At 39.2% G+C, this 16,004-nt stretch overlaps 1 protein-coding gene across 2 annotated transcripts in view; it reads left to right on the top strand.

The window, feature by feature from the left end:
* Positions 1-2,882: 2,882 nt before the first annotated feature.
* The window catches only part of RNF141 (ring finger protein 141), a gene marked incomplete at its 5' end in the record, with an annotated part of 37,236 nt that continues 24,114 nt past the window's right edge, over positions 2,883-16,004 (top strand). For both annotated transcript variants that reach the window (XR_013811004.1, XM_079709030.1), the window contains 2 exons: positions 2,883-3,025; positions 6,130-6,238. Coding sequence is in view for 1 of the 2 variants with exons in the window: in XM_079709030.1 (XP_079565156.1) it covers positions 2,883-3,025; positions 6,130-6,238 (252 nt within the window). The remainder of the gene's footprint in view (positions 3,026-6,129; positions 6,239-16,004) is intronic.

The raw sequence follows: 16,004 nt of genomic DNA, 5'->3' as shown, positions 1-16,004 counted from the left end.
AGCAGGTTTCCTGACAAAATTTTTACTATAAATTGTTACTATTTCACCTGCTTTATATGATATGAGTGTTAATTCAGGTGAGGTAAAATGATAGTCTTTGACTTGTAAATAAAATGGAATTTCTTGTAGGAGGGGGGAGGATCAGATTCTTTTTAATTTTAATGCTTTTTTCTTTTTCTAACTTTATTTTTAAAAAACACTCTAATATTAGCTTTGTGGCTTTGTTAATTTAACCTCTCTGCTTATTTCCTTAGTTATCTTGTTTCTTCATCTGTGAAATGGTTATCATGAGGATTTAAATGACTAAATTCATGAATACATATAAAGTACTTAGAAGATTGTGTTACACAGTAGAAGTGGTGAACGAATATTAGTTGATTTTACTATTACTAGTAGTGGTATTCGTATTGAATTGGGATTTCCTTATTCAGCTGTAGAATATATCAGGATACATAAATTTATCTTATTTTCTATTTTAACCATATCTCAGTGCTTAATATTTTGATAAATCATTATTTACCAAAGGAGAAAAAACTCTAGAATAAACACATCCAACTCTTCTCTAGCCACAATACATAGAATTATATCCTTCAAGACTTTAGAGTGATTATTAAATAAATGTTTTGTGATTAAATTTTAAGTCAATTCAGTAATTTATTGATCTACATTGATAGTAGATTATTAAAGTAGTGATCCAGCCTTTTAACTAAAATATCACCTTCATATTTAGAAAACAAGTTATATAAATTCTAAATTAAAAATACCTAGAGGGGCTTCCCTGGTGGCGCAGTGGTTGAGAGTCCGCCCGCCGATGCAGGGGACACGGGTTCGTGCCCCAGCCCAGGAAGATCCCATATGCCGCGGAGCGGCTGGGCCCGTGAGCCATGGCCGCTGAGCCTGCGCCATGGTCGCTGAGCATGCGCGTCCAGAGCCTGTGCTCCGCAACGGGAGAGGCCACAACAGTGAGAGGCCCGCATACGGTAAAAAAAAAAAAAAAAAACAAACCTGTAGGAGGGACTTCCCTGCCAGTTCAGGGGACATGGGTTCAAGCCCTCGCCCGGGAAGATTCCACATGCCCTGGAGCACCTAAGCCCATGTGCCACAGCTCTTGAACCTGTGCTTTAGAGCCCATGAGCCACAACTACTGACCTGTGTGCCACAACTGCTGAAGCCCGCGTGCCTAGAGCCTGTGCTCCTCAACAAGAGAAGCCACCACAATGAGAAACCCATGCACTGCAACGAAGAGTAGCCCCCGCTCGCCACAACTAGAGAAAGCCCTCATGCTGCAACAAAGACCCAATGCAGCGAAAAATAATTAATTAATTAATTAATTAAAAAATAAATACCTAGAGGAGTTAAAAAGCAAAAGCACTTTTTTTTCTAAGCAGAAAATGTAACACAGTTGAATTAGCTAAAAAGTCTGTTTAATTTACATATATTTTACAATTAAAATTAAGTTGTACATTTATAAATAAAGTAATTCTACAATAAATTTTTTAGCTGATCTATTTATATCACGATTATACATCACAGTATATCATAGCGTTAAAGAATATAAGCACTAGAATCTAAAAAACATGAGTTCAAATTTCACTTCAACCATTTACCAACTTTTTCATATAAATTTAGTATTTATTTTTGGCTGTGTTGGGTCTTCATTGCTGTGCGCGGGCTTTCCTTCTAGTTGCGGCAAGAGGGGGCTACTCTTTGTTGCGGTGCACAGGCTTCTCATTGTGGTGGCTTCTCTTGTTGCGGAGCACAGGTTCTAGGTGCATGGACTTCAGTAGTTGTGGCACACAGGTCTCAGTAGTTGTGGCTCGCAGGCTCTAGAACACAGGCTCAGTAGTTGTGGCACACAGGCTTAGTTGCTCCGCGGCATGTGGGATCTTCCCAGACCAGGGCTCCCTGCATTGGCAAGCGGATTCTTAACCACTGCGCCACCAGGGAAGTGCTACCAACTGTTTAACTTTTTTGGGGGTGGCTGCGTTGGGTCTTTGTTGCTGCTCATGGGCTTTCTCTAGTTGTGGCGAGCAGAGGTTACTCTTCGTTGTGGTGCGCGGGCTTCTCATCCAGTGGCTTCTTTTGTTGCACAGTATGGGCTCTAGGCGTGCAGACTTCAGTAGTTGCAGCCCCTGGCCCCTAGAGTGCGTAAGCTTCAGTAGTTGCAGTGCATGGACTCAGTAGTTGTGGCGTGCAGGCTCAATAGTTGTGGCGTACAGGCTTAGTTGCTCCTTGGCATGTGGGATCTTCCTGGACCAGGGATCGGACCCGTGTCCCCTGCATTGGCAGGCAGATTCTTAACCACTGCACCACCAGGGAAGTCCCCAGCTGTTTAACTTTAAATAAGTCACTCAACTCCATTTCCTTATCTGTCAACTAGGAATATAATAATGCCTACCTCTTAGGGTTATTGGAAGAAATAAATGAGATAATATATGAAAGCCCTTAGTTTGGAGCCTGACATGGTAAGCAGTCAGGAAATGTTCTTAGGAAAATTATATGAGGTAAACAAACTTCCTGTTAAATACAATCACTTAAATGCCTCTGTGTGTGTGTGTAATGGTTTTTAACTTGGCAAAATTATAGGAATTCACCCTCCCAATAAGATAAATGAATCCTGTATTCTCATTTACCTGTATGATCTTTAAAAAATAGAACTGTAAATCTTTACTTTAAAATATAGTTGTTTAAATAAATTCCACCTTAGGCTCATGTAAGTCTGTTGAGATCTCACTTAAAAGTATTCCTGTTTTTCTTTATTTTCTTGAAGGGATGGGTATGTTGCCATTTTTATATTACATGTAAAAGTAACTTTTATGTATATTTGACAGAAACGATGTGAAGCAACACTCTTTTTGGATTTCATAAGACATCATTTCATCATGGGACAGCAAATTTCGGATCAGACACAGCTGGTTCTTAACAAGTTACCAGAAAAAGTAGCAAAACATGTCACATTGGTTCGAGAAAGTGGCTCCTTAACTTATGAAGAATTTCTTGGAAGAGTAGCAGAACTTAATGATGTGTAAGGCTTGCTCTTTTTCATTTTATTTTCTCCCCCTGACATATTGTCCCAGTGTTGTGACTGTCTGAGAGATAACCACATGTATTGGTTGGTAAGAGAATGTTTTCAGCAGCAGTTAGCAAATATTTATTGAGTACTTTTTTTTTTTACAACTTTATTGGAGTATAATTGCTTCACAACGGTGTGTTAGTTTCTACTTTATAAAAAAGTGAATCAGTTATACATATACATCTGTTCCCATATCCCTTCCCTCTTGCGTCTCCCTCCCTCCTACCCTCCCTATCCCACCCCTCCAGGCAGTCACAAAGCAACGATTTGAGTACTATAAGACTTTCTATGTAGCTATCTAAAAATATGTTATAGGACTAAAAGAACAGAAGGAACTTAAAACTGAATTTTGAACACAGGCATGTAAATTGACCCTTGTTTGAAAGCACTAAAGGAGGTGCATAACAGAAGAGAATATACCAGTTAGTCATCTAGAGAAAGGTGCCTAGGATAGTCAGAGGGCACTTCAGGTTTCTGAATATCAACCAATTCATCTAGTTAATAAATAAATCTTCTGTGTTTGTTCATTGAACCATTATTTTGCCAGAGAAATATATATATGGTAAGAATTCATTTGTCATCACTGAAGAATAAGGTATTTTGTTTATAAATATTTTCTAATTAGCTATCATGTTTACACCTCTACTTAACTCTTGAATAGATTTCTAAGATGGAGTATAAACTTCTCTGCCTCCTTAGCACATCCAATAGAACAGCCTTCTCTTTGTGAATTATTCTTTATTAAATCAATTTTTATACTGATCTGTATAGAAGCTATTAAAATATACCGAGCTCTGTCCCTGAATGACCCCAGATTGTTATACTTTTAAAATATTCCATTTTTGTTTGTGTGTTCTCCCTTAGTGACAGGAGAGCAGATGTCGCTTCTTTCTATTAAGTCTTCCTCTAGCAGCACCCATATCCGCTCTCTTTGTATATGTATCTTCTGTCTCCCTGGGGGTATAGTTATAACTTATTGTTATTGCCTTTTAAATGAGATCTTAAAGGTTCTTTCTTTAGTCTATTCAACTTAGCTAACGTTCACTGAGCACATAGTATGTGCAAGACACTCTGCTGACAGTCAGACATTTTAACTGAGGCCTGAAGTGATTACCCAAGTATCAATGGCAGATCCAGCTTTCCCCAAGTCTGAAGATCTTTCCACTATCCCATATTACCTCTCCTTAAACCCCAAAAAGGCTAAACAAAATCACCAAGCAGTTTGGAACCACTTAGTATATATAAATTTATATTATAGTCACTATTAATAGTTTAGGGTAAAATATATGAATGTACTCCTTAAGCTTTGCAATAACTATATTGGATAAGAGACATATTATACTTGGCCATTTAGAACACATTAGATAAAGAGAAGGAAATGCAGGCTTTTTATGGACATGGCTGGAGGGTCCTATTATTAGCCAGTCATGAAGAATAAAGCATTCTTAACTCTTAAAAGTTATCTTAGAAGATCATTTCTTTTAAGAACACTGGATTTCACTCATTAAAAACAGACAAACCAAAAAAAAAAGCCCTGTATGGATATATGGATGGATCCTGTGTAGATATATATATATATATAAATGCATAGAAAATGAACTGGAAGGATATACACAGCTCTCTGGGGAGGTGATGGAAAAGGGGAGCAGAGAAGGGAGATTTTACATTTTACTGTGTATATTTGTGTATTGTCTGATCTTTTATAATAAAAATGTACTCATGGGTTTTTAAAACTCTAGCATTTTACTTTGTTCTTTTTTTTTTTTTTAAAGATCATCCAAATGGTAACATTTGAGGCATTACTTCTGAGACTATATTCTTAAGGAATAAAATTCGATTGAGAATTTAATCGTATCATAAGAGTGGAATTTTTATGTTTATTGTGTCAATTTTTTTGAAGAGTAATCAATGACATTTGCCATCCCTTTAGAGTCTTAGAACTTATATACAAAAAAACCTAGTCTATTATATGAAATTTTGTTTTTTGGCCTAAAGATACTGGATAAAATGTGTCCTATGAAAACATCCTCAAGCTAAGCTTACTGTGTAATATAGAGGTGATGGTAAAAGAGTATCTCCCTTTTATTTATTAGCTCAGAATGTTTCTGACTGGATTTGCTTCTTAAAACCAATTCCCCTGGGTCAGAGTTGGGATTTCACAAGTTCAGTGCTGTCTGAGAACTATAAAGTTAAACCTACGCAAAAGACGCATGGCTTGATAGCTAGAAAACAGAACTGGGAACTGGCAGTACTACTTTCACTGGCAGACTTTGTTACCTAGGGCTAGTTACTTAATTTTCAATGGCCTCAATCTATTTAGCTGTAAGTTTCTTAGTTCTGAGTGTGATATCCCCACTGGTGCTCAGAGAGAAATGTGAGTAATGATAAAAGGGAGCTGCAATACTTATGTCTTTGAACTGATTTAAATTGGCATTGATGCATGATATTGAGTTATCCTAAAAAGTGTTATATTTTTATGTTAGTATCCTGTTGCTTTCTAAATCAGAATTACTCTGATAGGGGAGGACAGTAAAGTTACATAAGCGTCTCAAAATCATTTGCTTCATCCAGTTTCAAATTATCTGTAAAAATTGTCTTCAAAGAGGTATATAAGTGTTGTTGCTTAAGGAAGGACTCAACCAAGATCAAGATTTTTTCACACTTTATATACATCTGAGGCACTAGTCAAAATATGGATAAATGAAACCAGCTAAATTTTTTCTTTTAAGTACCTGATTCCTTGCACATGTTTTTCCTAGCTGTCTTTGTTAGAAATTTAAAGACCATTGAGATATAGATATGAAAAAAATAGATTTATAAATATCATTCCACTGTGCTTTCCACCTTGAAAATTAAATTGTATGTTTATAGTCAAAACATTCTCTATCCCTATATTTTAAAAATCTAATTATTACAATCACCATTATTGTTATTTATCTTTCTGTGTTTTCTTCACATTTCCTCCTCTGTCTTAAACTTTCTTGAATCTGGTTTCGTAGCTCCATTATTTTACATGACTTTTCATAAAATTAACGAATGTGTTTACCTCTTTTCAGAACTGCTAAAGTGGCTTCTGGCCAGGAAAAACATCTTCTCTTTGAGGTACAACCTGGGTCTGATTCCTCTGCCTTTTGGAAAGTGGTTGTACGAGTAGTCTGTACCAAGGTGAGAGTGATAGAGATTTCCAACTCTGAGCTTAAACTATTTTGGTGGTTAGAACCACAGTTAATAGTATAATATAATATAGTGGAAATAAATGTTTATAATTTGGTTGTTATCAACATTTATTTGTAAAACCATATAAAACAGTTTTGATACTATTTTTGCCTTCCAGGTTAACTGTTTGAATTTCATTGGTTGTATAATTGCCATATAGCAGAGATTTATTTTTTAATTTAATTTATTTATTTTTGGCTGTGTTGGGTCTTCGTTGCTGCATGCGGGCTTTCTCTAGTTGCGGCAAGCAGGGGCCACTCTTTGTTGCAGTGCAAGGGCTGCTAACTGCGGTGGCCTCTCCTGTTGTGGAGCACCGGCTCTAGGTGCTCGGGCTTCAGCAGTTGCAGCATGTGGGCTCAGTAGTTGTGTCACACAGGCTTAGTTACTTCACGGCATGTGGGATCTTCCCGGACCAGGTATTGAACCCGTGTCCCCTGCATTGGCAGGCGGATTCTTAACCATTGCGCCACCAGGGAAGCCCCAGCAGAGGTTTTTAATAATCAAGGAAAGTGGTAGTAAACGCTCATCCTTATCTTGTACCTCTCTTTTTGGATTTTGACTGACTGTGGAATCCTAAAGTAACACCCTACTTAGCTCTAAGATGACTTCTTAAAAATTAAGTGTCTCTTAGTTCATCTTTAAATTTTAGATAATAGAGTATATCAACTGTGCTAAAAAATATGATGGCAGCTGTCATAGAGTATTAGGAAGCCTCATCCACTAATGGGTAGATTAGAATATGTGGTTCTTAACCTTTTTGAGGCCATAGAACTTTTGGTGAAATTGAAGGCATGAATTTTATTAAGCTTCCTCCTATCCCAACCCCTGCTCTAAAACACAATAAAATCATCCATGTGCATATAAACAATAAGTTGGGCATTCATGAATGCCTTTATTTCAACTCCTGATCAATCCATGAAGAACTCCTGGGTAAGGAGATTTTTTTCTTTTGTATCATGGACCCTGGATGTTACCCAGATAATGTGCCACATTTCCCCAGTGGGTTGATTGCCACTACTATGCTATAAGTGGAGTAGGATTGATTGTGTTTAGTTGATCGAATTTGAAGGTCTAATTATTTAAGTAATAAAAGAGCTTTAAAAAGGATTAGAGGAACAAAGACAGAGAGATCTTAATTCCAGACTTGGCTAAGTGCCTGAAGTTGAATGGCGCCTGTTAAAGTTTACAGTTGATTTAGAGAAAATATATAGTATAGTTTAATACCACTCAGCTGGGCCTATCAACACTGAACATTTGCTTATTGATTTTTTTTAAGTCCAAATGTTAAAAAGCACTTAATAGCTGCCAGAGAACCATCATTCAAAAATTTTTTGCATTATTCATCACAGAGGTAGTTAATGTGATACTAGTGTGGTGTGGGTAGCAGTGTAACTTTATATAGTGTATAATATGTCACAAATCATAGTAACAGAATACACACTGAAATACAGCTTGATCCAAGATCACATTTTGTTATTTATACTTAGATTACTGGGCTCAAAAACTGTATACCAGGGCTTCCCTAGTGGCACAGTGGTTAAGAACCCACCTGCCAGTGCAGGGGACATGGGTTCGAGCCCTGGTCCGGGAAGATCCCACATGCCGCGGAGCAAGTAAGCCCATGCACCACAACTACTGAGCCTGTGCTCTACAGCCCATACACCACAACTACTGAAGCCCACACGCCTAGAGCCCGTGCTCCACAATAAGAGAAGCCACCACAAGGAGAAGCCCACGCACCACAACGAAGAGTAGCCCCTGCTCACCACAACTAGAGAAAGCCCGCATGCAGCAACGAAGACCCAACACAGCCAAAAATAAAAAACAAATAAATAAATAAATTTATTTTTTTTTAAACGGTATACCAGGGCTTCCCTGGTGGCGCAGTGGTTGGGGGTCCGGCTGCCAATGTGGGGGACGTGGGTTCGTGCCCTGGTCCGGGGGGATCCCGCGTGCCACGGAGCGGCTGGGCCCATGAGCCATGGCTGCTGAGCCTGCGCGTCCGGAGCCTGTGCTCCGCAACGGGAGAGGCCGCAGCAGTGAGAGGCCCGCATACCGCAAAAAAAAAAAAAAAAAACTATACCAAACACATATTTTTCCATTTTCTGTTTGTTTTGGGGTTTATATTATATTTATATTAAGTTCATTAGCGGTTTTTTACAGTGTTATAAATATGCATACTCCCAAAAGAACTTTGGGAATCTGCAACTTTTGAATTTGCAAAGGAATAAGGTAAGAAGAAATGAAGAACTGTGCTTAAAACATGTAAAACCATTCAAATAGACTAAGTAAATCCCATACAGTACTCCCATCATCTTCGAGTTTACACTGCACATAATCTTTCAGGACTATTTGAAAGTCAACTTCAGAGGACACATGGGTGAATTTATAAGAACTGTAGTGACAAAGGTCATTTCTGAGAACTGTGCATTCTTTCTCCTTTTCTTGCTCTCTCTTCCACAGTAACCATCCAGCTGATCTTTTCAGTTTTACCTCTACTAAGTTTCACTTGAGTTTATTTGTGACACAAAGTTCACACTCTCAAGGAGACTGTAACTAATGCTCAGGCCCCTCTTTCTTCTCATCCAGATTACTTTAGATTCTGTGATTAATCTCCACGCCTTCAGACTCTTCTCCTAATTCCAATTTATTTATTTATTATTATTTTTTAATAGATCTTTATTGGAGTATAATTGCTTCACAATACTGTTAGTTTCTGTTGCACAACAAAGCGAATCAGCCATATGCATACACATGTCCCCGTATCCCCTTCCTCTTGAGCCTCCCTCCCATCCTCCCTATCCCACCCCTGTAGGTCATCACAAAGCACCAAGCCGATCTCCCTGTGCTATGCTGCTGCTTCCCACCAGCCAACTATTTTACATTCAGTAGTGTATATATGTTGATGCTACTCTCTCTTCGCCCCACCTTCACCCTCCCACCCCATTTCCTCAAGTCCATTTTCTGTGTCTGTCTCTTTATTCCTGCCCTGCAACTAGGTTCATCAGTACCTTTTTTTTTTAGATTCCATATATATGCATAGCATATGGTATTTGTTTTTCTCTTTCTGACTTACTTCATTCTGTATGACAGACTCTAGGTCCATCCACCTCACTACAAATAACTCAATTTTGTTTCTTTTTATGGCTGAGTAATATTCCATTGTATATATGTGCCACATCTTCTTTATCCATTCATCTATCAATGGACATTTAGGTTGATTCCATGTCCTGGCTATTGTAAATAGAGCTGCAATGAACATTATGGTACATGTCTTTTTTTTTTTTTTTTTTTTTGCGGTACGCGGGCCTCTCACTGTTGTGGCCTCTCCCGTTGTGGAGCACAGGCTCCGGACGTGCAGGCTCAGCAGCCATGGCTCACGGGCCCAGCCACTCCGCAGCATGTGGGATCTTCCCGGACCGGGGCACAAACCCGCGTCCCCTGCGTTGGCAGGTGGACTCTCAACCACTGCGCCACCAGGGAAGCCCCATGTCTCTTTTTGAATTATGGTTTTCTCAGGGTATATGCTCAGTAGTGGGATTGCTGGGTCACATGGTAGTTCTATTTTTAGTTTTTTAAGGAACCTCCATACTGTTTTCCATAGTGGTTGTATCAATTTACATTCCCACCAACAGTGCAGGAAGGTTCCCTTTTCACCACACCCTTTTCAGCATTTATTGTTTCTAGATTTTTTGATAATGGCCGTTCTGACCAGCGTGAGGTGATACATCATTGTAGTTTTGATTTGCATTTCTCTAATAATTAGTGATGTTGAGCATCCTTTCATGTGCCTCTTGGCTATCTGTATGTCTGCCTTGGTGAAATGTCTATTTAGGTCTTCCGCCCATTTTTTAACTAGATTGTTTGTTTTTTTGATATTGAGCTCCATGAGCTGTTTGTATATTTTGGAGATTAATCCTTTGTCTGTTGTTTCATTGGCAAATATTTTCTCACATTCTGAGTGTTGTCTTTTTGTCTTGTTTATGGTTTCCTTTGCTGTGCAAAAGCTTTAAGGTTAATTAAGTCCCATTTGTTTATTTTTGTTTTTATTTCCATTACTCTAGGAGGTGGGTCAAAAAAGATCTTGCTGTGGCTTATGTCAAAGAATGTTTTTCCTATGTTTTCCTCTAAGAGGTTTATAGTGTCTGGTCTTAAATTTAAGTCTTTAATCCATTTGGAGTTTATTTTTGTGTATGGTGTTAGGTAGTGTTCTAATTTCATTCTTTTACATGTAGCTGTCCAGTTTTCCCAGCACCACTTACTGAAGAGGCTGTCTTTTCTCCACTGTATGTTCATGCCTCCTTGTCGTAAATTAGGTGCCCATATGTGCATGGGTTTATCTCTGGGCATTCTATCTTGTACCATTGATCTATATTTCTGTTTTTGTGCCACTACCATACTGTCTTGATTACTGTAGCTTTGTGGTATAGTTTGAAATCTGGAAGCCTGATTCCTCCAACTCTGTTTTTCTTTCTCAGGATTGCTTTGGCTATTTGGGGTCTTTTGTGTTTCCATACAAATTGTAAAATTTTTTGTTCTAATTCTGTGAAGAATGCCATTGGTAGTTTGTTAGGGATTGCATTGAATCTGTAGATTGCTTTGGGTAGTATAGCCATTTTCACAATATTGATTCTTCCAATCCAAGAACATGGTGTATTCCTCCATCTGTTTATGTCATCTTTGATTTCTTTCATCAGTGTTTTATAGTTTTCTGAGTACAAGTCTTTCACCTCCTTAGGCAGCTTTATTCCTAGGTATTTTATTTTTGTTGCAATGGTAAATGGGAGTGTTTCCTTAATTTCTCTTTCTGATTTTTCATTGTCGGTGTATAAGAATGCCAGAGATTTCTATGCATTAATTTTGTATCCTGCAACCTTAGCAAATTCATTGATTAATTCTAGTAGTTTTCTGGTGGCATCTTTAGGATTTTCTATGTATAGTGTCATGTCATCTGCAAACAGTGACAGTTTTACTTCTTCTTTGCCAATTTGTATTCCTTTTATTTCTTTTTCTTCTCTGATTGCTGTGGCTAGGACTTCCAAAACAATGTTGAATAGTACCAGTGAGAGTGGGCAACCTTGTCTTGTTCCTGATCTTAGAGGAAATGGTTTCAGTTTTTCACTATTGGGAACGATGTTGGCTGCGGGTTTGTCATATATGGCCTTTATTATGTTGAGGTAAGTTCCCTCTATGCGCATTTTCTGGAGAGTTTTTATCATAAATCTGTATTGAATTTTGTTGAAAGCTTTTCCTGCATCTATTGAGATTATCATATGGTTTTTATTACTTAATTTGTTAATGTGGTGTATTACATTGATTGATTTCCATATATTGAAGAATCCTTGCATCCCTGGGATAAATCCCACTTGATCTTGGTGTAGGATCCTTTTAATGTGTTGTTGGATTCTGTTTGCTTGTATTTTGTTGAGGATTTTTGCATCTATGTTCATCAGTGATATTGGCCTGTAGTTTTCTCTTTTTGTGGCATCTTTGTCTAGTTTTGGTATTAGGGTGATGGTGGCCTCGTAGAATGAGTTTGGGAGTGTTCCTCCCTCTGTTATATTTTGGAAGAGTTTGAGAAGGATAGGTGTTAGCTCTTCCCTAAGTGTCTGATAGAATTCACCTGTGAATCCCTCTGGTCCTGGGCTTTTGTTTATTGGAAGATTTTTTTTTTTTTTTTTTTTTTTTTTGCAGTATGTGGGCCTCTCACTGCCGTGGCCTCTCCTGTTGTGGAGCACAGGCTCCGGACACAAAGGCTCAGCGGCCATGGCTCACGGGCCCAGCCGCTCCGCGGCATGTGGGATCTACCCGGACCGGGGCACGAACCCCTGTCCCCTGCATCGGCAGGCAGACTCTCAACCACTGTGCCACCGGGGAAGCCCTATTGGAAGATTTTTAATCACAGTTTCAATTTCAGTGCTTGTGATTGGTCTGTTTATATTTTCTATTTCTTCCTGCTTCAGTCTTGGAAAATTGTACCTTTCCAAGAATTTGTCCATTTCTTCATGGTTGTCCATTTTATTGGCACATAGTCGTTCGTAGTAGTCTCTTATAGTCCTTTGTATTTCTGCAGTGTCAGTTGTAATTTCTCCTTTTTCATTTCTAATTTTATTGATTTGTGTCCTCTCCCTTTTCTTCTTGATGAGTCTGGCTAAGGGCTTATCAGTTTTGTTTATCTTCTCAAAGAACCAGCTTTTACTTTTATTGATCTTTGCTATTGTTTTCTTCATTTTTATTTCATTTATTTCTGCTCTGATATTTATTATTTCTTTCCTTCTACTGACTTTGGGTTTTCTTTGTTCTTCTTTCTCTAGTTGTTTTAAGTGTAGGGTTAGATTGTTTATTTGAGATTTTTCTTGTTTCTTGAGGTGAGATTGAATTGCTATAAACTTAGCAATTTCTTAGAACCGCTTTTGCTTCATCCCATAGATTTTGGGGTGTCGTGTTTTCATTGTCATTTGTTTCTATGTATTTTTTAATTTCTTCTTGGATTTCTTCAGTGATCTCTTGGTTATTTAGTATCTCACTGTTTAGCCTCCATGTATTTGTGTTTTTTGGTTTTTTTTTTTTTTTTTTGCGTTATGCGGGCTTCTCACTGTTGTGGCCTCTCCCGTTGCAGAGCACAGGCTCAGCGGCCATGGCTCACGGGCCCAGCCGCTGCGCGGCATGTGGGATCTTCCCAGACCGGGGCACAAACCCGTGTCCCCTGCATCGGCAGGCGGACTCTCAACCACTGCGCCACCAGGGAAGCCCGTATTTGTGTTTTTTACAGTTTTTTTCCTGTAATTGATTTCCAGCCTCATAGTGTTGTGGTCAGAAAAGATGCTTGATATGATTTCAATTTTCTTAAATTTTCTGAGGCTTGATTTGTGGCTCAGGATGTGATCTGTCCTGGAGAATGTTCCATGTGCCCTTGAGAAGAAAGTGTATTCTGCCACTTGCAGGTGGAATGTCCTATAAATATCAATTAAATCTATCTGGTCTATTGTGTCATTTAAAGCTTGTGTTTCCTTATTTATTTTCTGTTTAGATGATCTGTCCATTGGTGTAAGTGGGGTGTTAAAGTCCCCTACTGTTATTGTGTTACTGTCAATGTCCCCTTTTATGGTTGTTTTAGCATTTGCCTTATGTATTGAGGTACTCCTGTGTTGGGTGCATAAATATTTATAATTGTTATATTTTTTTCTTGGATTGATCCCTTGATCATTATGTAGTGTCCTTATCTCTTGTAACAGTCTTTATTTTAAAGTCTATTTTATCTCATACGAGATTGCTACTCCAGCTTTCTTTTGATTTCCATTTCCATGGAATATCTTTTTCCATCCCTTCACTTTCAGTCTGTATGTATCCCTAGGTCTGAAGGGGGTCTCTTGTAGACAGCATATATATGGGTCTTGTTTTTGTATCCATTCAGCCAGTCTGTGTCTTTTGGTTGGGGCATTTAATCCATTTACATTAAAGGTTATTATCGATATGCATGTTCCTATTACCATTTTCTTAATTGTTTTGGGTTTGTTTTTGTGAGTCTTTTTCTTCTCTTGTGTTTCCCACTTAGAGAAGTTTCTTTAGCATTTGTTGTAAAGGTGGTTTGGTGATGCTGAATTCTCTTTAGCTTTTGCTTATCTGAAAAAGCTTTTGATTTCTCCATCTAATCTGAATCAGATCCTTCTGGGTAGAGTAATCTTAGTTGTAGGTGTTTCTCTTTCATCACTTTAAGTATATCCTTCCACTCCCTTCTGGCCTGCAGAGTTTCTGCTGAAAAATCAGCTGATAACCTTATGGGGACTCCTTTGTATGTTATTTTTTGTTTTTCCCTTGGTGCTTTTAATATTTTTTCTTTGAATTTAATTTTTGTTAGTTTGATTAATATGTGTCTTGTTGTGTTTTTCCTAGGGTTTATCCTGTATGGGACTCTCTGTGCTTCCTGGACTTGGATGACTATTTCCTTTCCCATGTTAGGGAAGTTTTTGACTATAATCTCTTCAAATATTTCCTCAGACCCTTTCTTTTTCTCTTCTTCTTCTGGGACCCCTGTAATTCGAATGTTGGTGCATTTAGTGTTGTCCCAGAGGTCTCTGAGATTGCCTTCAATTCTTTTCATTCTTTTTTCTTTATTCTGCTCCTTGGCAGTTATCTCCACCATTTTGTCTTCCAGCTTACTTATTCGTTCTTCCCCCTCAGTTATTCTGTTATTGATTCCTTCTAGTGTATTTTTCATTTCAGTTATTGTGTTGTTCATCTGTGTTTGTTTGTTCTTTAATTCTTCTAGATCTTTGTTAAACATTTCTTGTATTTTCTCAATCCGTGTCTCCATTCTATTTCTGAGATTCTGGATCATCTTTACTGTCATTACTCTGAATTCTTTTTCAGGTAAATTACCTATTTCCTGTTCATTTATTTGGTCTTGTAGCTTTTTACCTTGCTCCTTCATCTGTGACATATTTTTTTAACATCTTTATTGGAGTATCATTGCTTTACAATGGTGTGTTAGTTTCTGCTTTATAACAAAGTGAATCAGCTATACATAGACATATATAAAATATGGAACACTTTATGAATTTGCGTGTCATCCTTGCGCAGGGGCATGCTAATGTTCTCTGTATCATTCCAATTTTAGTATATGTGCTGCTGAAGTGAGCACTGTGACTTGTTTTTTTGCCATCTCATTTTTTCTTTTTTTTTTAATGAGTGGGATTGTGTTCCTGTCTTACTGGTTGTTTGGCCTGAGTCTTCCAACACTGGGGTTTGTAGGCTATTGGGTAGAGCTGGGCCTTGGTGCCGAGATGAGGAACTCCATGAGACCTCGCTCCGATGAATATTCCCTGGGGTCTGAGGTTCCCTGTTAGCCAGTGGTTTGGACTCGGAGTTCCCACCACAGGAGCTTCAGCCTGACCCCAGGCTCATGAACCAAGATCCCACAAGCTGCCTAAGGTGGCAAAATAAAAAAAGAACAATAACAAAGTAAAAAATAAAATTAGACTGGGAAACTAACAGATATGTTAGGAAGAATATAAAAATGAAAATATAGATGAATCAACAACCAGAAGGTACATCAGTACCACAATAGTAAAAACGAGGAGGAAGGAAAAGAAAAAAAAAGGGTTGGGGGGAGGCCTTGGCTGTGGAGGGTGGGGCCTAAGCATTGGTGAGGTTTGGGTGGTGGGCGGGGACAATGCTCAGGACCCACAGGGCTGGAAAAGGCTCTGTGGGCTGTGGGGGGTGGAGCTTAGGCTCAAGGAACAGAAGAGGCCCAGGTGTGCCCCCCCACCCCTGGTCTCAGAGGGCAGTGGACCTCACCTGGGAGCCCATCAGGCTTCCTGGGCTCAAATGGGTGGGGCAAACGCCCTCCTCTCCTCTGGTCTGGGAGGGCCCCTCCCACCTACCTCTCCTGATCTCGGCTTCCCTCCTGTACCTCCAAGGACCCACGTGGCCTGGAGGGGATTTTGAGGGCAGGGGATCGGCCTGGGAGCTCATCAGGCTCCCCGGGCCCGAATGGGCAGGGCAATTGCCCTCCACTCCTCTCCCACTCTTCCCAGAGAGTCCCTCCCGCCTGCCTCTCCTGATCTCCCTGGCCTCAGGGCACCGATCCTGTCTGGCCTCCCCTTGTCCTCCCGCCTCAGTCCCCCATATGTCCTACCAATTCACTTTGGGGTTCCTCCCATCTCCTTGGGTGTCAGAGTCTCCCACCAGTGGCTGGCAGTCACCCTAGTTGTGG

This window comes from Hyperoodon ampullatus (genome assembly GCF_949752795.1).
Source record: "Hyperoodon ampullatus genome assembly, chromosome: 7".
Taxonomy (NCBI): Eukaryota; Metazoa; Chordata; class Mammalia; order Artiodactyla; family Ziphiidae; genus Hyperoodon; species Hyperoodon ampullatus.
This window is presented reverse-complemented; position numbering and strand designations above follow the sequence as displayed.